Source organism: Vipera ursinii (assembly GCF_947247035.1).
Source record: "Vipera ursinii genome assembly, chromosome: 14".
NCBI lineage: Eukaryota > Metazoa > Chordata > Lepidosauria > Squamata > Viperidae > Vipera > Vipera ursinii.
This window is the reverse complement of record NC_139527.1, coordinates 3,666,697-3,689,170: the sequence shown is the minus strand read 5'-3', so window position 1 is coordinate 3,689,170 and position 22,474 is coordinate 3,666,697. Positions and strand designations below refer to the sequence as shown.

General features: G+C 45.6%; 2 protein-coding genes across 2 annotated transcripts in view; one reads left to right on the top strand and one right to left on the bottom strand.

Annotated features, from left to right (window-relative positions):
• LOC310646740 (serine dehydratase-like) overlaps positions 1-22,468 on the bottom strand; it is a gene marked incomplete at both ends in the record, with an annotated part of 28,430 nt that extends 5,962 nt beyond the window's left edge. Inside the window, 10 exon segments of the mRNA XM_083373405.1 lie at positions 98-137; positions 893-1,048; positions 1,050-1,091; positions 17,856-18,018; positions 18,605-18,757; positions 18,969-19,040; positions 19,619-19,714; positions 20,073-20,233; positions 21,626-21,720; positions 22,459-22,468. Coding sequence (XP_083229531.1) covers positions 98-137; positions 893-1,048; positions 1,050-1,091; positions 17,856-18,018; positions 18,605-18,757; positions 18,969-19,040; positions 19,619-19,714; positions 20,073-20,233; positions 21,626-21,720; positions 22,459-22,468 — 988 coding nt within the window.
• Positions 8,786-17,520, top strand: LOC310646715 (L-serine dehydratase/L-threonine deaminase-like; the record flags this gene model as incomplete). Its single annotated transcript, XM_083373379.1, has 8 exons — positions 8,786-8,938; positions 9,557-9,596; positions 10,214-10,353; positions 10,754-10,845; positions 12,506-12,733; positions 13,098-13,222; positions 13,922-15,862; positions 15,893-17,520. The coding sequence occupies 7 exons, from the start codon at positions 8,786-8,788 to the stop codon at positions 14,233-14,235; spliced, it is 1,092 nt and encodes a 363-aa protein (XP_083229505.1). The 3' UTR covers positions 14,236-15,862; positions 15,893-17,520.
• Positions 22,469-22,474: the final 6 nt, after the last annotated feature.

Here is a 22,474-nt window from a genome sequence, read left to right as displayed (position 1 = left end):
CAGAAGGCTAAGATGGGAAAGCAACCAGCAACTCATCCATCCAGCGGTTCCTGTTCCAGATGTGCCGAAAGACCAGGGAAACAGAGCAACTCTTTACCTGAGGAGCAGACCAGGTGTCGACAGCCCTCCTTAGACATCTGAAATAAAAAGAAGATTTGTGTCTGTCTGTGTGTGTTTGTGTGTGTGTTTCTGTCTCGTTTCCACTTGTCCTTGAAAAACCGAGAAGGGCCTCATGAAGAGGTGCAAAGCAAAACAGGTGCAAACGAAAACCAGAAGCGACTTCGCTTCTGTGCTGGGTTTCTTCTACGGGTCCCACCTGCATCTCACCTGTTTCCAGCACGCAGGTGAGCATCTCTCACTTCCTCTCGCCTCCTTCCCCCCACTCTGTTGGGAAAGAAAAAGGGCACCCCCCCCAAAAGCCAGTGATTCAGAGACCCGTCTGAAGTGTCTCAGGGTGTTCACTGCGACCGGAGGAAGTCCTCGACGTACGGCGACGATTAAGCCCCCGGATTCATGTCGATAAGCAAGACTTTTGTTTGCTCTTGCTGCAGTTGTTATGGGGATCATTGCTAGTAACACGTTAGTTAGGTGACTTCGTTTGTCAGGAGGTCGCAAAATGGGATCACGTGACACACACACACACAAGGGGACAGTGCGACTGTCCTAAATGTGAGTCAGTTGCCAGAGTTTGGTCACGTGAGCACGGGGATGCGGCAACGGTCGTAAGTGTGAGAAAAAACGGTCCTAAGTTGTAACGTTGGTCACTAAATGAAGTGTTGTACATTGAGGACTTCTTGTATGCAAATCTCCCTGGTCACATATGGTTGTGACAAGTGCCCAGGACATTCCCTGTTGTCCACAGAGCTTACCTGTCCTGCCTAAGCCTACTCACCTGTTGGCAAAAGTAGCCAATGCCTCGGATTTTGAAGGAGCTGCTTGGCTGGACGTTCTCCAACTTCATGTAGACTTTGGTACCAGCGGCTTGTGAAAGAGCCACACTTTCCAACAAAGGCGTCTCGGTGTGAAAGGGCCTTTCGACACCCCCATCAGGCAGTATCTCCATTGGGGGGGCGGGGGGTGGTGGAAACTCCCTAAGACATATTAACTATATGATCAGGCCCAGGGTTCCTCAAAAACTCTGCATTCTTTCTGATTAAAGCTTAATAAATGGTTAACTGATCTGGCTCCTCTTTTCTATCTTCTGAGTTTAGTGTACAATAATATTATACATTGTGTACCTAGGTTTGTGTGTAACGTTTTGTTCGTTGGCTATTGTTATATTTACGTTTTCTTTTTTTTCCCCTCCCATTTTATTGTTGTCAGCCACCCAGAGTGGCCCAACAGTGAGATCGGCAGCAAATAAATTTAGCAAATAAAAAGAAAGAAAGAAAGAAAGAAAGAAAGAAAGAAAGAAAGAAAGAAAGAAAGAAAGAAAGAAAGAAGAAAGAAAGAAAGAAAGAAAGAAAGAAAGAAAGAAGAGGAAGGAAGGAAGGAAGGAAGGAAGGAAGGAAGGAAGGAAGGAAGGAAAGAAGAGGAAGGAAAGAAGAGGAAGGAAGGAAGGAAGGAAGGAAGGAAGGAAGGAAGGAGAAAGAAAAGAGGAAGGAAATAAAGAAGAAAGGAAAGAGGAAAGAAAGAAAGAAAGAAAGAAAGAAAGAAAGAAAGAAAGAAAGAAAAAGAAAGAAAGAAAGAAAGAAAGAAAGAAAGAAAAAAGAAAGAAGAGGAAGGAAGGAAGGAAAGAAAGAAGAGGAAGGAAGGAAGGAAGAAAGAAAGGAGAAAGAAAAGAGGAAGGAAAGAAAGAAGAAAGGAAAGAGAAAGGAAAGAGACAGAAAAAAGAGAAAGAGAAAGAAAGAGAGAAAGAAAAGAGGAAGGAAAGAAAGAAGAAAGGAAAGAGGAAGGAAAGAAAGAAAGACAGACAGAAAGAAAGAGAAAGAAAGAGAGAAAGAAAGAAAGAAAAAGAAAAAAGAAAGAAAGAAAGAAAGAAAGAAAGAAAGAAAGAAAGAAAGAAAGAAAAAGAAAGAAAAGAGAAAAGATGAAATTTAAAAACTCAAATCATCTTCAATCTCAAAGGTGCCTGTTTGGGGTGACAGACTTATTATGTGATTTTTAGCACTAGCAATAGCCCTTAGACTTATATACCGCTTCACAGTACTTTACAGCCCTCTCTAAGCGGTTTACAGAGTCAGCCTCTTGCCCCAACCAACCGTCTGGGTCCTCATTTTATGGACCTCGGAAGGATGGAAGGCTGAGTCAACCTTGAGCCGGTCGGGATATCCTGTTGGAGGCAGACAAGAATTGCTGGGGAGGTGCAATTCAGGAAAGAAGGAAAGAGGGAGGAAGGGAAGGAGGGAGAGAGAGGAAGGAAGGAAGGAAGGAAGGGGAGAGGAGGGGAGGAAGGGGAAAGGGAAAGAGGGAAGGGGAAGGGAAAGGGGGGGGAGGAAGCTGTCCAATTCTAGTTCCACGAAAGTAGGAAAAGATCTGAGAAAAACAATTCCCCCTGCTTAAAATTTCGGACCCAGCTTTGGAAACTCTAAAACTCCGTCTGCATTCAGCTCACATTTTCCAAATCTTTTAGTGATACGTTCAGGCCCAGGGGCATCGTTGTCTCATTTTTGCGGTTTTTCTAACAGAAAAATAAATAAATAAATTGATGGGTCTCTAAAGAACAGCTCTTTACCGGCACCCACCTGGAAACACAAGAAAGAGAAACACCAGGAATTGGGGTGGGGTGGGGGGGCATGTGGGGGAAATTCCCCCACCAACAAATCAAACTCCAGCCCAGGAGAGTTGTTGGTTTTTCCCCAAACCCCAAACCTTCCCATCATCCGCCACCAGACCCTCAGTGGGTTTCAGAACTTCTCGAGAAATCTTACCTTGTTCCTCAAAACGAGTTGTTTTGTCTCTCCCCCTCCTCCTCCTCCTCCTCCTCCGAAGACTCTGTCCTCTGAGCAAAGTTTAGGAATGGAGGAAGGAAGCGGAAAAATGCCAGGCATGACGCTGGAGGCTGCTGGTTGTGTGCGTGGGGGTGTGTGTGCTGTTGTGTGTGAAAGAGAGGGCGAGATTGTGAAAGGCCGTTGCCTTAGCAATCCCTCTGAGACCTGGAACTCTTTGATCTTCTGTGGATATGACCTGTCGCCTTCTCGAGGATCTGCAGGGAAAGTTAAGCGGGGGTGGGGGGTGGAAAGAGTTATTTAGCGTACTACTTTATTTTCTCTCTTCACTAATTATTTTTTCAAAAAGAAAAGAGGACGGGGGAGACTGAAGTGTAGGATGAACCAAGAACTGAGTATGTCTCTAGTCTTGTGAAGAGGAGGACTAGGGGAGATGTGATAGCAGTTTTCCAATGGAGCAGGGGGCTGGACTAGAAGACCTCCATGGTCCCTTCCAGATTCTATTATTCTATTCTATTCTATTCTATTCTATTCTATTCTATTCTATTCTATTCTATTCTATTCTATTCTATTCTATTCTATTCTATTCTATTCTATTCTATTCTACCCCACCCTTCCCTTCTACTCTACTCTACTCTACTCTACTCTACCCTACCCTACCCTACCCTACCCTTCCCTTCTACTCTACTCTACTCTACTCTATACTCTACTCTACTCTACTCTACTCTACTCTACTCTACCCTACCCTTCCCTTCCACTCTACTCTACTCTACTCTACTCTACTCTACTCTACTCTACCCTACCCTTCCCTTCCCTTCCCTTCCCTTCCACTCTACTCTACTCTACTCTACTCTACTCATTATTATTTGAGAGGCTGTCTCCAAAGCACCCGAAAACAGAACAAGAAGCAATGAATGGAAACTTACCCAGGAGAGTTCCAACCTAGAATTAAGGAGAAATTTCCTGACAGTGAGAACATTTAATCAGTGAAACGACTTGCCTCCAGAAGTTTCGATACTGCAATTTTTAGCTTGTTTTAAGCCACCTGGTCACCTGATGGCAAGATGGGTGGCATAGAAATTTAATAAATAAATAGAAGTCTATTTGCTTTGAAGCCTTCGTCAGATCTCCCTGAATCCAACTGTTCTATTCAATTTTTTTTTTGTTCAGAGTGTTAGAAATTAGGATCGACATTCACGAGGGAGCTGCTGTCAAAAATCTCACCTATTATGGAAATCTTTGGGGAAATGAATTGCCTTTTTTAATTCTAAAAAAAACACATATATTTTTGCTGTCCTGGTAATACAAACAAGAAATCTGAATTTGGGCTTTTCAGATGGATACTGCTAAGCTTGTAAGCCGCCCTGAGTCTTCGGAGAAGGGCGGGATATAAATGGAATTAAAATAAATAAAATAAATAAAATAAATAAAGGAGCTAGAAGGACTTTGTAGCTTTCCTTATCTCTTCACCACTTGCCTGTTGCTCTGTTGTTGTAGCATCTGTTGTGGATGTCACAATTGTTGGAATTCTGGAATTCCTTTGCAAGCCTGAGAATTTGACATGGAGAAGAGGGTCTTCGGTGTTTCTGGAGCTGTGTCAAACATGTTTTTGGAGGTTCTTTAGGCACCTGTTAAGATCTGTCCCCCCCTTAGAGCTGTGTTGGGGCACAGTCCCTCCTATATAATCCAACCTAATGTGATTGGCTAAAAGGTGGGTAATTCAAACTAACGTGATTGGTCCTCTACTTCCTGTATCAAGTGCAGGAAAAATCAAGAAGTCCATTTAAACTGAGTACAAACGTTTAGTGCAAGCTCTTGTTCTCCACAAGAATATGAGCTACTAATGGTCAAAGCAAATTGGCAGTAGATAAGAGTCAGTGGAGGGCTGGACTTAGATCTCTTGTGGGCGTGCAGGGACTTGAGACTGATGACATATTTGACGCCTCCCTCGGGCTCAGCCTGGTCATCTCCAAAATCAGGTTTATTTCATGCTAACTTTAAACCAGAATCTGAACTACTAAGAGTCAAAGCAGTATTCCAATATCTCAGGGGCCACCACAAAGAAGAGGGAGTCAAGCTATTCTCCAAAATACCTGAAGGCAGGACAAGAAACAAGGGATGGAAACTCATCAAGCTGGAATTGAGAAGAAACTTCCTGACAGTGAGAACAATTAACCAGTGGAATGAGTTGCCTCCAGAAGTTGTGGATGCTCCATCACTGGAGGATTTTAAGAAAAGACTGGACAGCCATTTGTCCAAAATGGTAAAGGGCCGTGGTGGCGAACCTATGGCACGTGTGCCACAGGTGGCATGCAGAGCCCTCTATGTTGGCCCGCACATCGTCGCCCCAATCCTAGGCCTTCAGCTGCGTTTTATAAAACGTTTTCGCTTTAGGCCTCTGCCACTGTGTGCAAAAAAAAAAAAAATCCTCAGTGGGATTTTCCCATGTATTTTACCAGGAAACCTAGAGAGGGCAGCCTAGAAAGGTAAGTGTCCTCCTAACCATACCCAAGCACTCCGGGTTTGTTGGCTATGTCCATTTTGCTCTATGAGTTCACGGTGACCTAACCTTAACCCTAAATTGAAATTTCCTTTAATGGGATTTTCCCATGTATTTTTACAAGGAAACATATACTGTAGTGCAGCCTAGAAAAGTAAGTGCCCTCCTAACCATACCCAAGCACTCCGAATTTGTTGGCAATGTCCATTTTGCTCTCCGAGTTCATGGTGACCTAAGCCTAAGTGCAATTTTCCTCCAATGGGATTTTTCCATGTATTTTACCAGGAAACATAGATAGGGCAGCCTAGAAAAGTAAGTGTCCTCCTAACCATACCCAAGCACTCCGAGTTTGTTAGTGATGTCCATTTTCCTGTATGAGTCCAGGGTGACCTAACCCTAGCCCTAAGTGGAATTTTCCTCCAATGGGGTTTTCCCATGTATTTTACCAGGTCGCAGTTTGGGCACTCGGTCTCTGAAAGGTTTGCCGTGATTGGTATAGGTTTTCTTGCTTCAGCAGGGGGTTGGACTAGAAGACCTCCAAGGTCCCTTCCAGCTGTATTCTGATCGATTGTGGTTGTTGTCCATCTCTTCTCCAATGGCATCTGATCAGGCAATCTGATCAGACCCGGCTGGGCATGTTTCAGAAAACTGATGAAGCTGCCTATCCAGAAGCACTTGCTCTGATCATCAAGACCCAGAAAAGCAGAGTCCGGTTCTCTCCGTTCTGTTGTAAATGCTCTCCAGAAAGACGCACAACCGGGATGTCGTGATCCTTTGGTACAATGTTCTTCTTTCTTTTTTCCTGCATGGAGTTGTTAATAATAATAATAATAATAATAATAATAATAATAATAATAATAATAATAATAATAATAATAATAATAATAATAATAATAAGAAGAAGAAGAAGAAGAAGAAGAAGAAGAAGAAGAAGAACAAGAAGAAGAAGAAGAAGAAGAAGAAGAAGAAGAAGAAGAAGAAGAAGAAGAAGAAGAAGAAGAAGAAGAAGAAGAAGAAGAAGAAGAAGAAGTAGTTGGAAGGGACCTTGAAGGTCATCTACTCCAACCCCCTGCTCAGGCAGGAAACCCTATACCATTTCAGACAAAGGGCTGTCCAGTCTCTTCTTAAAAACTTCCAGTGTTGGAGCATTCACCGCTTCTGGAGGCAGCTGGTTCCACTGGTTAATTGTTCTAACTGTCAGGAAGTTTCTCCTTAGTTCCAGGTTGCTTCTCTCCTTGACCAGTTTCCATCCATTGCTTCTTGTCCTGCTTTCAGGTGCTTTGGAGAAGAGCTTGACTCCCTCTTCTTTGGGGCAGCCCCTGAGATATTGGAAGACTGCTATCATGTCACCCCTCACTCTTCTCTTCGTTAAACTACACATACCCAATTCCAGCAACCGTTCCCTTCTTTGTCAAAAGTCAATGGTGGAGAAACTTTTAAATAAAACGAATGAGGCGGGGGTGGGGGGTAGACCTGGGAAAGGGTGGGTGGGTGGATACAGTGGGGTGTGTGCATGTTTGTGTGTGTGTATGTGTGTGTGTGCGCGGGAAGCTGACTGCTGGGAAGAGTTTGTTTTGCCTGTTGATTTACTTGGATTGGATGGTGGGGGGGGGGGAAAGGTTTTCCCATCTCGCTTTCCAGTCCGGATCCAGCCACCTGACCTGGTTTGAGCCGGTTTTGGTCAGAGTGAAGGTCCTTTTGTCTTTTGAGCCTGTTCCCCTGCCTGCCCCCCCCTTCTCCCCCTCCACAAACCAACCAGCCAACGAGGCCATCTCCCCTTTTGGAATTGAAATGACATAAGTGGGCTGTAAACCCCTCCTTTAACACCCCCCCACACCCTCATCCTTTCTGCTCTTTTTTTTTTCTCCAGCTGGAATTTGGGGTTTGGAACGGAGAGAGGGATGTCATCGGAGATCAGGGGGGCAGGCCTGGGGGGTGCCTGGTTCCCTCCCCTCATTGTCCCTGAGCCAAGACCAGCAGCTTATAAAGTGGGAGAGAAGGACTCACTCATGTTGTCCAGGCACAGCCGGGAAGTTCAAGATCAAAGCTGCCTGTGAGAAGCAGACAGCCCGAAAAGTAACAGTATTGGCCTCCAATCCCTTGAAAATCACCAAGACCACCTTAACACCTGTCGCTTTCGGAAAACCCATTTTCCACAGCCTTCTGGGGTAAGTGTGTCTTTGTTTCTCAGCTGTTTGTTTTTTTCCTGAGTCTCTTAAATAACTCAGAAGGAGCCCCACACTTTCAGCCTCTGGATAAGCAGCGGATGAGAAGGCTTGGGGGGTCAGATAATCAAGAGGCTGGATCTCATCGCTAAGGAACTGGCTGGAGGGATGATTTTTTATTTTGTTTGTTTCAGCAGGGTGAGGTCTAGGAACAGAGGAGGCTGCCTGATCCTAATTCAGGGGGAAAGTAAGAAAGGCTTTTAAATAAGGGGCCTAAAGCATTTTTCTTCTTGTCTCTCCTTTTTCGTGTAATTCCTTGATTAAAGAGGCAAAAGAGAATTGAATAGGTAGCTAGGTAGGTAGATAGATAGGTAGGGATAGATAGATAGATAGATAGATAGATAGATAGATAGATAGATAGATAGATAGATAGATAGAGATAGAGATAGATAGATGATAGAGATATAGATGATAGCTAGATAGAGATAGATAACGATAAATAGATGATAGATAGATAGATAGATAGATAGATAGATAGATAGATAGATAGATAGATAAAGATAAAGATAAAGATATAGATAGATATAGAGATAGATGATAGATGATAGATAGATAGATAGATAGATAGATAGATAGATAGATAGATAGATAGATAGATATAAATAGATATAGAGAGATGATAGATAAATAGATAGACAGACAGATGAGGGATGAGGGATGAGGGATAGATAGGTAGGTAGATGATGATAGATACATACATACATAGACAGGCAGAGTGACTCTTTGGATTCTTACAGTGGTTAGAGAGAAAATAGCTTCAACATTGGGACAAAATTACTGCGCCATCCCTGATAAGATAGCCAAATAGAAGCGGTGAAACTGACATGCAAGGAGCAGCTGAAATTGCACGGATCAACTTTTGAAGGAAAAAAGCTTTAAAAGTCCCATCGATTCCCTCCATGGCAGAAAGGATGGGCCTTCAGGCTTGTTCCCTCCTGAACAGCTGAAGGGTTGAATTTCAGCCGGAAGTGGAGAAGACAGCCTCCATTTATACAAGCACTCCTCCAGCTAGCTTTGACATAGTGAAGCCCTTTTAGGCAAAATCTGTTGTGTGTGTGTGTATGTGTGTAGGTGTGTGTGTGAGAGACAGAATGTAGATTAAAGAAGTATGCAATCGTTCTTGATTTCAGTCATTCTGGATCTCACCATCTTTCATTTATCAGTCTTCTAGAATGGCTCCTCCTGATCATCTCCACGTCAACACACCATTGAGGGAAAGCGTCCCTCTCTCTAAATTGGCTGGCACTAAAGTCTATCTCAAACTGGAGTGTGCCCAACCCGCAGCTTCTTTCAAGATACGGGGCATTGGGAACTTCTGCAAAACGGTACGTAAAGAGTTTTCCAGTGGGACGCGAAGGGGCTGGTCAAATTCACCTCTGACTGCGCTTGAAGCCAAGGCTGTGCCTAGGAAGAACCAAGCTCGGCCAATTAGTCAATACTTTAATTTTATTTTTTTATTTTTTTTTAAAAAGAGAATTATGGAATCCTTGAGTCAGAAGGTAGAATATAGACCATCTAGTTAGCCCAACTAGTTAGTCAACTAGATGTTAGCAGCATTGACATGTGTGGTTAACTAAACAACAGCAGTGGCTCCCTCAGCTGCTTCAAGAAAGGTCAAATATGGGGCAAAACCCACTTGACAAATGTCTCACTTAGCATCATAAATTTTGCGGTCAATTGTGGTCGTAAGTCAAGGGCTACCTGTATATTCCACCCTGTATTCGGGCACATTCGATCAGGTCTTGGGGATGTTGATGAATGAAAATATCCATAGGTCCCAACCAACATGATCCAAATGTGCAAGCGTATTCAGAGAACCCCTGTTTTTCCTATTTTGGTGACCGCGTTGAGAGACGTCAACGGAGAAACGTCTTCGGTCGGTTGAAATTCTCTTCTTCAGTCAAGAACGTCGCCTTCTCATGTTTCTGCTTTTGCTTCCACAGTGGGTGGAACGAGGATGCAAGCATTTCATCACTTCTTCAGGTAAATGGATGCCTGTGGCAGCCTTCCAAGGGATATGAGTGTTGGGTCAGCGTATGTGTGAGAAACGGGGGAGGGGGGGCGACGGCGACCAGAGACAAAAGCTATTAGTTGATCCCAGCCGACTGGGTGATGTATCGTAACAATAACATGACTGAGCTATGAACGTCAAGGTGTATATTACATCTCCATTCTCAACAACTTTCCGTAAGTCACGATGAAAAATATAGAAGGCAACCACCATCACAACACAGGAAACGAGTCCTTGAGGGTTACTACCTGCTAAGGGGAGGGCGGTTAAAGATGTTGAGCGAGTCAGTTGGAAAGCTGACAGACCGAGTTCAAGAACCTAAGCGCCACACGATGGGGTGAGCGCCCATCACTAGCTTCAGCTCCTGGCCACCTAGCAGTTCAAAAGCATGCAAAATGAGAGTAGATAAATAGGTACCACTTCGTTGGGAAGATAACACCTTGGTGTATAGTCAGGCTGGCCACATGACCACAGAAATATTTGCAGGTGATGGCTGGCTTCCTAGGTTAAGAAACGGACAGTTGGAGAACGTCCCTTCCAACCCTGTTATTCTATGTTCTATGTAATGTCAAACGGCCTTCCCTTTCAGCCGGAAATGCTGGCCTGGCGGTTGCTTACTCTGCCCGAATGTTGGGGATCCCAGCCACCATTTATGTCCCTTCCTGTACCCCGACTTTCACCATCGAGCGACTGAAGGAAGAAGGCAGCTCTGTGTATGTTGAAGGAGAGGTAGGTTTGGAGAGAGCGGACGGAGGAACAACATCTGTTGACATTACAGCTGGAACCAGATGTTTCTTTTCAAGCCAAGCCACTCTTCAGCCAGTCATGTCTCACTTAATGAACTTGTTGGCCATGGCTGTTAACCAAATCACTGCCATTGTTAGGGGAATGATACGGCCATTAAGCGAATCCGCCTCCCACCCACCCACCCCCTTTGGTTTTGCTCGTCAGCAGCCAGCAGGGAAAGTCACAAGGGGTGAACACGTGACAGTGCAACCGACATAAGTACATGCCTGTTGCCAAGTGCCCAAATTTTGATCATGTGACCGTGGGGACGCTGTGACGGTTGGCTCTTGGTTATCTTTTTCTTGGTGTCTCTTGATCTAACAAAGGGACTTCACCTCCCCAGATATTAGCAGACAGCACAAAAGCAGCTCAAGAGCTGGTGAAGAACAATCCTGAGTGGGTCTATGTGCCTCCATTTGATGACCCCCTGATTTGGTAAGTGCTCCTAAGAGAGGTCCCTAAAGAAATACACATCCTCCTTCTCCTCCTCCTCTTCCTCTGCGTCTTCCTCTTCATCCCTTCTCCCCTGCCTTCTCCATTAAATTTACGCAATTCAGGATGGGTCAGATACGTGAAGAACTGGAGGTCTTCTAGCTACTGATCCTGGTTGAAAGAGATTCCTTGCTTTTGATCCCTGGTTGCAAGAGATTATTCCTCCTCCTCCTCCTCCTCCTCCTCCTCCTCCTCCTCCTCCTCCTCCTCCTCCTCCTCCTCTTCTTCTTCTTCTTCTTCTTCTTCTTCTTCTTCTTCTCTTCTTCTTCTTCTTCTTCTTCTTCTCCTCCTCCTCCTCCTCCTCCTCTCCTCCTCCTCCTCCTCCCCTTCTTCTTCTTCTTCTTCTTCTTCTTCTTCTTCTTCTTCTTCTTCTTCTTCTTCTTCTTCTTCTTCTTCTTCTTCTTCTTCTTCTTCTTCTCCTCCTCCTCCTCCTCCTCCTCCTCCTCCTCCTACTTCTCCTCCTCCTCCTCCATTAAATTTATAGCTTCATTTTTCCTATAAGAGCTCAAGATTGCCTTCCATCCTTTAATTTTGTCCACACTCCCCTACACTTGATCTTAGCTGACAAGACCCAGAAGAAATTCCTTGCCCAGTTATCTCACTTGGCTTCAGGAGAGGGCTTTATTCCTTTACCTCCCCCTGCATAAAGAACGGATTAATTATATTATAGCCAAAAGGGAAAAAAAGGTTATGGCCTTTATGAAAAGATCTGCAAGCCACAGGCATCCGTGGCAAATTAATAGGAACGACATAGAACAAGTTCTATTTTTTTTAATATATCTAGGAATTGTTTTTCATACCTGTAGCACATGGAAAGTCCAACTAAGGCCCATTCTAAAGAGTGCCCAAAGGAACACACAGGCCATTCTTATCTCTTTTATGCCAAAAATGGTAATTACATCCTCAAAGCACTGAAAGGGTTTGAGGCCAAGGTCATAAATCAGTTTCGGTGCGAAGCCCAGATCTGTCCATAGAACGACTGTAGTAGATGCCTTTGGAGGATATTCAGTTCAGATGTCTCAGAGCCAATTTATGGTCCCTGGCTATATATCAAATGTCTTTCCCCATCTGGTTTCCAGGTTGTTCTAAGTCAAGGTCCAAAATACACCTCTGCCATTTTGTTGACTTAGCTGAGTTTGATCCGCTGAGTTTCAAGGGAAGTTGTGCTGTACGGGCAGTCCTGGACTTAGGAGCACAACAGGCTGCCTTTCTTCCCCTGGTGCCTCCTCTGCACATTCCATTCCACCAGACAAGCAGAGTTTCCGGGTTAGCATCCTTGTGCCCCATCAGGACCTGGATTTTGCATCCTTCAGGTTCCTGGATATAGCATCCTTCAGGTCCTGGATATAGCATCCTTCAGGTCCCTGGATGCAGCATCCTTCAGGTCCCTGGATATAGCATCCTTCAGGTCCCTGGATGCAGCATCCTTCAGGTCCCTGGATGCAGCATCCTTCAGGACCTGGATACAGCATCCTTCAGGTCCTGGATACAGCATCCTTCACTAGCATCAGTCTCATCTTCTCCCCAAGTGCCTCTCTCCTTTCCTGCCTCCTCAGTTCTTTGCTAAGGCCGTTCGGCTCACCCCTACTTCTCTCCCTTCTAGGGAAGGCCACATGTCTCTGGTCAGGGAGATGAAAGAGCAGGCAGCCTCCAAGCCTGGCGCCATAGCCCTCTCTGTCGGAGGAGGGGGCATGCTGTGCGGAGTGATCCAAGGCCTGCGAGAAGTGGGCTGGGACGATGTGCCGGTGGTTGCCTTGGAAACCAAAGGAGCTCATAGCCTGAATGCTGCCTTGGCCGCTGGGAAGCTGGTGACGCTTCCTCAAATCACCAGGTGAGCTTGAGACGGCCCGTGGCTAACCAGAATGAGCGGCCCAGGCAGTCCTGGAGGGCTGGTTGAGGCAGTTTCTCCTCCAATTCACAATGGCTGCATTCATGCAACCAACTGTACAGTGGTTGACTTGAGACCCTTTCCTTGTCCCCACCGGATGTTGTGAGGCCACAACCCAATAAATCACAATTGGGTTGGGTATCAAGGGTGAACACCCCCACCCCCACCCCATTGAATCTGAAAAATATGGCCTCTATCTTAACGGGTTGTAGAAGCTCATTGGGGTTTATTCAAAAGTACAGGTTAAATTGTGGTTTGGCGAAAGGAACCAGGCCACGACAACACTTATCTTCCTTTCTGGATTCAGTGTCGCTACAACTCTGGGGGTGAGCGTGGTGGCAGCGGAGGCTCTGAAGCTGGCTCAGGAGCACCCCACTTTATCGGTGGTGGTCACGGATCAAGAGGCGGTGGAAGCGGTTGAAAAGTTTGTGGGTATGCTCCTGGCACACTTGGCCTATCTCATCCCTCTCTCTGTCACTGTTTCTACCTCGATTTCTACCTTAATTTAAAGCTCAACTTCTTGTACTACTTCCATCTCCAGCTCTTCATCATCTTTATTTCTATCTTCACCTCCATGTCCGCCTCCTATCTTTAACTTCATCTTACCTGCCTCTCTATCTCCATCTTTCTCTCCACCTCCATCCCCATCTCCACCTCCTATTTTTATCTTCATCATGGTTATCCATCTATCTCCACCTGCACCTATCTTTATCTTTACAGCTATTTGTCCTGAATGGTATAGGGTCGGACTAGAAGACCTCCAAGGTCCCTTTCCAACTTTGTTATTCTGTATTTTGAATTGTAGCAGGTACTTCCCTTCAAAAAGTGCCAGTCATTTGAATATTCCATTCCAGCATAGATACATTATTTTATTTCTTGGTAACCCTTTCAGCTTTAAACTTATTGTCACTTGCTCTCCAAGCTTTTAGTTAGATAACCCTACTAGAGCTGAGCTGAAAAAGACCACTAGGGGGCAGCAACGAGTACAATAAACATATTCTTCTTGGCCATCTAGTGGCCAGCCAATTTAACGGTCCGAGATTTACAATGATGCTCAAACCACGGACACCAATTTCATCTTCTCCTCACTGCATTCAGTAGGTTAAGACCCCCTTTTCCCACCACTCACAGATGATGAGAAGATCCTGGTGGAGCCTGCTTGTGGGGCTGCCTTGGCCATTGTCTACAGCGGGATGGTCCAAAAGCTACAAGCAGAAGGTAAGCTGACGGCCCAGCTGGACTCTCTTGTGGTGATCGTGTGTGGAGGAAACAATATCACCCTGGCCCAGTTAAAGCATCTCAAGGCACAACTCGGCCTCTCGAAAGACGAGGAGCAGTGGGATGACGACGCAGAAGAGAGCCACATTGCAATGGCCATGTGGTCTTCACGAAAGAAAGCTTTCCGGCCTTCGTTCCAGAACCACCAACCACCCTACGCTTATTAAAACTCCGTTGCCCCATGCTCTCTTCCTTCCTTGGCTTCTAACTTACACAAAGGTGTGCAACAGGAACATGCTGGTGGGAATGGTGGTCTGGGGTCTTCCCCCTTAAAAACTTGGTTGGATCATCAATCAAGAGGAGCCCAGTGCTAGGTCACTGTCTGTCTTCCCCCACCCCACGAAGCTTCTCCTGGTGCGAACAATTAAAAATAATAATAATCCTGATAATTTAAAAAAAACTGGTAATGTTTTCCTTTCTCTTTCTTTTCCTGTCACTCTTTTAAAAGCTATAAAAATAAATGAATAAGAATACATAAATGAACGAACGAATGAAAAAGCCTGGGCGTTGTTCATTTAAGTCCTGTTTTATAGATACATACAGTAGATCCTAAAGAGAGTCAGGCTAACTCTATGTGCTGAGGCTTACACACACACACACACACACACACACACACAGAGAGAGAGAGAGAGAGAGAGAGAGAGAGAGACAGCATGAGAGAGAGAGAAAGAGAGAGAAAAAGAGAAGGAGAAAGGAGAAAGAGAAAGAGAAAGAGAGAGAGACAGCATGAGAGAGAGAGAAAAAGAGAAGGAAAAAGAAGAGAGGAAGAGAAAAAGACAGAAAGATGGAGAGAGAAAGAAAAAGAGAGAAGGAGAAAGAGGGAGAAAGAGAGGAACAGAAAGAGAAAGAGAAAGAGAGAGACAGCATGAGAGAGAGAGAAAGAGAGAGAGAGAAAAAGAGAAGGAAAAAGGAGAAGAGAGGAAGAGAAAAAGACAGAAAGATGGAGAGAGAGAAAGAAAGAGAAGGAAAAAGAGGGAGAAAGAGGAACAGAAAGAGAAAGAGAAAGAGAGACAGCATGAGAGAGAGAGAGAGAGAGATAAAAAGAAGGAAAAAGGAGAAAAGAGGAAGAGAAAGAAAGAGAGAAAGATGGAGAGAGAGAAAGAAAAAGAGAGAAGGAAAAAGAGAGGAACAGAAAGAGAAAGACAGAAAGAGAGAAAGACAGAAAGAGAGAAAGAAAGAGGCAGAAAGAGACAGAAACAAAAATGAAAGAGAGAAAAGAGAAAGACAGACCGGGAGACAGACAGAGAGAAAAAAAAGAGTGGGGGGGGGGAGAGAGAGAAAGCCACGAGTACAATGGGGTCCAATGTCTGTCTCTCTGTGTGTGTGTGGGGGGGGGTCTTATTTCAAAAGAACACTGGGGAAAGACAGCCGTAGACACAGCCTCGAACCTGGGTAGTTTTCAAGAACATCCAAGCAATTCCAGCCAGAAACAAGGGCATTCACAAGCAGATGGGAGCTGCCTCCAGTGTGTGTGTGTGTGTGTGTGTGTGTGTGTAATCAAACAAAAGGCTGTCTATTTGCTAAGATACAATGGAGATCCGTCCTTGAATCCCTCTCCTTTCTTCCATCAGCGGGAGCGAGTTTCCCTTTGTCAGGGGAACTTAACTACCTTGGAGTGCTTTGGCCTTAACGCTGGCTGTGTGAAAATTGCAACTCCCAGGCAGCCTTGCCAGGCATCACAAAAGCACAAACTGTACTGGGGGGGGGGGGTTGGGCGCTGCGGCTGGGGAAGGCAAATGATGTTCGGTGTAACAACTGGAGCGTGTGTGTGTGTGTGTGTGTGTGTGTGTGTGTGTGTTTGTGTGTGTGTTTGTGTGAAAGTAGGTTTTCCTCCAGAAAGCGCAAGAGGGATTGGACGAGGAAGTTTGAGATGGCTGGGATGGAGCCCTCCTCGGAGCAGAAAGAAGAGGCTTTTGTTTCAAAAGCGGTTGGCTTCGGTTGGCTGCCTTTGTATGCTCTTTTGAGAGCTTTTTAGAAGTAGGTCAGCCTTGCGGTCTTCCAGGAGGAGGTGGGAAAATGGGTAGAGAAGAGCAACGGAAGGTGACTCGAGGCCTGGAGGCTAAAAAAATACGGAAGAAGAAGAAGAAGAAGAAGAAGAAGAAGAAGAAGAAGAAGAAGAAGAAGAAGAAGAAGAAGAAGAAAAAGAAAAAGAAAAAGAAAAAGAAAAAGAAAAAGAAAAAGAAAAAGAAAAAGAAAAAGAAAAAGAAAAAGAAAAAGAAAAAGAAAAAGAAGAAGAAGAAGAAGAAGAAGAAGAAGAAGAAGAAGAAGAAGAAGAAGAAAAAGAAAAAGAAAAAGAAAAAGAAAAAGAAAAAGAAAAAGAAAAAGAAAAAGAAAAAGAAAAAGAAAAAGAAAAAGAAAAAGAAAGAAAAAAGAAGAAGAAGAAGAAGAAGAAGAAGAAGAAGAAGAAGAAGAAGAAGAAGAAGAAGAAGAAGAAGAAGAAGAAGAAGAAGAAGAACGGTTGCAGGAAATGAGTATGGCCGAGTCTAGAGAAAATAAGGACGAGGGGGGAGAGATGATAGCAGTGTTACAGTATTTGAGGGGCTGCCACCAAGAAGAGGGGGTGCGGGGGGGGAGGTCAACTTACTTTCCAAAGCACCAGAAGGCAAGGCAAGGGGGAAATGGAAGCTAATCAAAGAAACAATACAACCTAGAACTAAGGAGAAACTTCCTGAAAGTACGAACAATTAACCAGTGGAACAGCTTGCTACCAGAAGTTGTGGGTGCTTCATCACTGGAGGTTTTTAAAGAAGAGACTGGACAGCCATTTGTCTGGAATTGTATAGGATCTCCTGCTTGAGGAGGGGGCTGGACTAGAAGACCTCCAAAGTCCTTTCCAACTCTGGTGTGGTCTGGTCTGGTCTGGTGTGGTCTGGTCTGGTCTAGTCTAGTCTAGTCTAGTCTAGTCTAGGTCTAGCCTAGAGATGGAAGAATGCAAATGACCAGCGGTCTGCAAGGAATATAAATCCTTCCATTCCCCACCATCCAGTCAGAGCCGAAGAAGCTTCTGGGATGAGAAGCGAAACGTCTTCAAAGGAAAAACAAGGAAGTCCAGTTGCCTCCTGAAAAGGCACCTTTGGGACTTGTTCCTCTTGTGGAAGAATCTTCCCTTCAACTCGTAAATCTGTCCTTCAGGATTTTCTGCATTGCTAGCACTTCAAGCTTTTCTCTCTCCTGCCCCCCCTCCCCCCCAGCCAGATGGCTCAGAAACTTAAAATACGTTTAAATGCAAACAATGTGCGTTTCCTGCGAGAAAGGAAGTTCCTCCAATATCCCACTGCCCTGCAGAACTGCAGCATCCGCACGGCCGGTGTTAACGTGTCTTCACTATTAACTGCTCAAGCTGCTGAGAAGGAAAGAAAAACCAAGGCCTTATCCTTTCCTTTCAAGAAAGCCGGGCCCCTGGGTGGAATCTGCGCCCCAAAAGCTCCCGGTAGGTGGCTGGAATTAGACCTCAGCCCCAGTGAACGTGGATGGGCGAGAATTTCCAAAGATCCGGGTGTCCCATGTGAGATATATTGCAATAGGGAGAAGAGCTCCACTGGAAAGGAGGCAGGTCATCCCAAGTTGGCCCGCTCGCGGCCAGGAAGCTGTAATTCTTCATCATTTCGACAGAAGTCGCCTACGAAGAAAAAAAGCAGGGTTTGGTTTAGGAAGAACTGCCCCCTGCTGATTTTCGCAAGCTATGAGCTATGAGTGTCTGACGCCAAGCTAAATAAATCATTTTAAAAACAACAACAACAATGCTAGGGAATCTAAGTTCTCCCTCCTATCACCTACCGCCCCTCACCTTCACATCGGTGCCCCCGTGCCGCCGCTGGCGGAGAGCCCCGAAAGGGTAGGTGCCATTCGCAGGGTTGAGATCGGAGCGGGCAGCGATGGCGTTTTCGCCGTTCTGGGGCGGGTGGCAGCCTTGGCACCGGGAGAGAGGATCGTGGGGGAAGTTGTTAAACCTGGGCAGAAGATGAAGAGCACAGCACATGTAACCCAGGATCTAATTGATCTATTGGTCTGTCTGTCTGTCTGTCTGTCTACCGTCTATCTATCTATCTATCTATCTATCTATCTATCTATCTATCTATCATCTATTTATCCATCCATCTTTCCATCCATCCATCCATCCATCCATCCATCCATCCATCCATTCATCCATCCGTCCATCCCATTCTCTCTCTCTCTCTCTCTCTCTCTCTCTCTCTCTCTCTCTCTCTCTCTCTCTCTCTCCCCTCCCTCCCTCCATCAGAACACCTACTGGCTGGGGAATTCTGGGAGTTGAAGTCAATACCTCTTTAAATTTGCCAACTTTGAGGAAGGCTACTCTAGAGTCTAGACGATCTTCAGGGTCTCTCCTAATTCTTACATCCTATGATTCTACGAACTCCTCAAGGCAACATTTATCCTCATTTTTTACCACTTTACTTACGTGTAAGTGTTTACTTGTCATATCTGCTTCCCGTCCCCCAGGATTCACATACAAAGAAATATTACCCAAAGGGTAATTATATACAGACTTCTGGGCAGTGCAAACAGACGTCTAACCTCATCAGTCGGATCATTGAACCCATGTCCCGTATAAGAGTTTGGTTGCGCCGGAAAATTTGTGCTCGGGGATTCTTCTCATAGGTAAACCAGTCCCCGTATTTCTGAACCAAAGCCGGGAGACCACTGGTGTTGAAGATGTCTTGGAAATACCTAAGTGAAAAGAACACTTGTTTAAGAATGAATTGACAGCCTTGAGGCATCTTGCGGAGAAGCTGTTCCTTTGGACGCTTCTGTTCTTCAGTTCGATTATTCTGGGTCTCTCCAGAGCCCCCAGCGTGGAAAATGCAAGCTCCACCTTCTACGTTGTAAATCCTTATCCCTCCAAAGCTCAAATGGAAGGAAGGAAGGAGAAACCCCTTACGGCACATTGTAGCTTGCCCAGTAGCCTTCTTGGTACAACAGTTGGGTCTTGTCGGCAGTAATCACCATTCCCCTGGAAAGACAGAAAAAGGGAAAAGGAACCAGCGTGCATTAGACCAATTGGGGGGGGGGCGCTCCTTTGCCTGAAATCGGGGAAGGGAGCGTCTCATAACAAAGGGTGTCCAATTGGAATTGTTCACCCACCCCAAAGAGGAGCCCAAATCAGAGGAATGCTATCAAAGGGCTTCTTCTGCATTCTTGCCTACGGTACCTTCCAGAATTTCTGAAAAACCCATGTCAATTAGGAGCTAAGGAAGCACATCCTAGTGGTCCCTTGCTGCAGAGCTGTGCAATGCTTTCTTGCGTTTGCAAGAAAACCACCAAGCTACAGAGAGTACCAAGGACCCCACAGTCCTCCTCCTCCTCCTCCTCCTCCTCCTCCTCCTCCTCCTCCTCCTCCTCCTCCTCCTCCTCCTCCTCCTCCTCCTCCTCCTCCTCTTCTTCTTCTTCTTCTTCTTCTTCTTCTTCTTCTTCTTCTTCTTCTTCTTCTTCTTCTTCTTCCCACCAAGCTCAGAGAGCACCAAGGACCCCTCATTTCAAACCTGAGCTATAGATATTCTCCGTTATTAAAGTAGAGTTTGCAACACTTACGGAATCTGTTCCAGCACAGTCAGTAGGCCACGTTTGGGAGCAACCATGCCCGGGACAAAAGATTTATAATCCACAATCATCCACTGGTTATTGTACCTGTGTAAAATGAAAACAAAAGGGAGGGCTATGAGATCATCTATCTCCGGTCTACAACACAGTCCTTTCAGCAGTTCCAAAAAGGCTCCACACCCATTTGCACCACTCAGGTGACCCTCAGGACACAGATAAACCTCCAAGTGGCCTCGAGGACTCTCCGAAAGAATGTGCGAAACGTCTTCAAAGAAAAAGCAAGGAAGTCCAGTTGCCTCCTGAAAAAGCACCTTTGGGCTGGACAGAGCAGACATTGTAGTAAGTAGAGTAGGACTAGAAGACGGGGTGAAGGTAGAGGCAATGTTCAACTCCAAAACTCAAGACCTTCACCATGCCAGAGTTGTCCTTCGGTACCCCGACTCACGTGCCACTGTTGAACTTCTCAAAGATGGCCGCCCATTCTGCTCCAGTCCTCGCCAGCCGATTGGCCACAATGTTGCGCAACCATTCCAACACACTGTTGTCAGCTTTAATGAATTTCCAAAGGTCACCGTTGCTGTTTCCAATAGTAGTTTCCAGACTCACCTGCAGGAAGAAAACATGCTGAGCATCTCCCCTTGAAGAGGAATTAAACAGCCGGGCCCACATAGGGATTCTTCCCTTTAGATCGTATGGATGTTCCTTATTTGTTTGTATCCTGCCTTTATTAGTTTTACAACTAACTCAAGGTGGCGAACACAACAACAACACTGTGAGGTGGGTTGGGCTGAGAGTGTGTGACTGGCCCAAGGTCACCCAGCTGGCTTTCATGGCTAAGGAGGGACTAGAACTCTCAGTCTCCCGGTGATTGGCCCAAAGTCACCCAGTTGGCTTTCATGCCTAAAGTGGGGCTAGAACTCACAGTCTCCTGGCGATTGGCCCAAAGTCACCCAATTGGCTTTTGTGCCTAAGGTAGGACTAGAATTGTCAGTCTCCTGGTGATTGGCCCAAAGTCACCCAGTCAACTTTCAAGCCAAAGGCAGGACTAGAACTCACATTCTCCTGGTGATTGGCCCACAGTCACCCAGTTGGCTTTCATGCCTAAGGCAGGACTAATACTCCCAGTCTCCAGCCGATTGGCCCGAAATCACCCAGATGGCTTTCATGCCTAAGGAGGGACTAGAACTCACCATCTCCTGGTTATTGGCCCAGAGACACCCAGCCAACTTTCAAGGTTAAGGATGGACTAGAACTCATGGTCTCCCTCTTTCTAGCCTAGTGCCTTAGCCGCTAGACCAAACTGGCTGTCTTCCTTATCTTGTCATTCCGTTCAATTATTTTTGAAAGATCTACATACGCCTCACTAAAGATGAATTCCTCAAACTTAAGATAAAGGAATTGTGGGTGGTAATGGTGGTGGTGGCTACAGTTCCCAAACTATTCATAACATCAAGGAGCCCTGAGATTTGGCCGGTATCACAAACGAAACTGGTTCAGCACCCTGGACAGCACTTAAGCACTGGGCCAGGGTTGGTTCTGCTGCAGGACTACGGACAGCAATTTACCTCTACAAGGAGTCCTTGATTTATGACCACAGTCATGGGCAGGATTTATGTCACTAAGCAAGGTGTTCGTTAGCTGCCTTGCATCCAGTTTCACAACCTTTTGCCCCACAGTTGTTAAGTAAAACGTGCGATTGTGAAGCGAGGTTCACAAGGTTACAAATAGCAATGGTGTGAACACTGCAACCCTTGAAAATATATGCTGGTTGCCACAATACTCAAAATTTTGCTCACCTGACCATGGGGAGGCTGCCATGGTCGTAAAGGCGAGGACTTGATACTACGTCACTTTTCTCAGTGATGTTGTAAGTGAATGAATGATTAAGTCAAGGACTGCAATGTAAATACCTGCCACAAGCCACCGCTTGGGTGTCATTACTATATGTTGTCCAAGCCAAGGCGGAGCCAAAAGAAACCAGCAACTCACACCACTTACCAATCCGCTACTCAAGATGTAGAAATCATCGCCGGAAAAAATAGTGCCAGGATACGAAGAGAAAGCTTGGGTGTGGCCAGGAATTGTGGTATCGCCTGAAGAAAAATAATGCAAAAATCTGTTAGCACCCACATATCCTAGCCACCTTGCCCTTCCCAAAATACAGGTAGAACTTACAACAGTTCATTTAGTGATGGTTCAAAGTTACAATGGAAGTTTTACGCTGAAAAAAAAGTGACTTAAGACCTTTTTTCACACTTACGTCACTGCTTAAAGTCTCCTGGGGGTTGGGCTAGACCAGGGGTAGGCAACCTTGGCTCTTTTATGACTCGTGGACTTCAACTCCCAGAATTCCTCAGCCAGCCACGCTGAGGGGAAAGGGAGAGGTTTCCATGCTGAGCCATGCCGGCTCAAGAATTCTGGGAGTTGAAGTCCACCAGTCATGAAGAGGCCATAGTTCCCTCATGCTGGCTCAGGAATTCTGGGAGTTGAAGTCCACGAGTCACAAAAGAGCCCAGATTGCCTACCCCTAAATTAGGGCAATAGACTTCAACTCCCAGAATTCCTGAGTCAGCATGGGGGAACTGTGGCCCCTTCATGACTCGTGGACTTCAACTCCCAGAATTCCTGAGCCAGCCACGCTGAGGGGAAAGGGAGAGGTTTCCATGCTGAGCCATGCTGGCTCAGGAATTCTGGGAATTGAAGTCCACCAGTCATAAAAGAGCCAAGGTTGCCTACCCCTGGCCTAGAAGACTTCCAAGGTCCTTTCTGGCCCTATTATTCTTTGTTCTAAATGCTTGGCTTATTTCAATTTTTCCACACTTTTTACTCACTGTGAGGTAAAGTCCG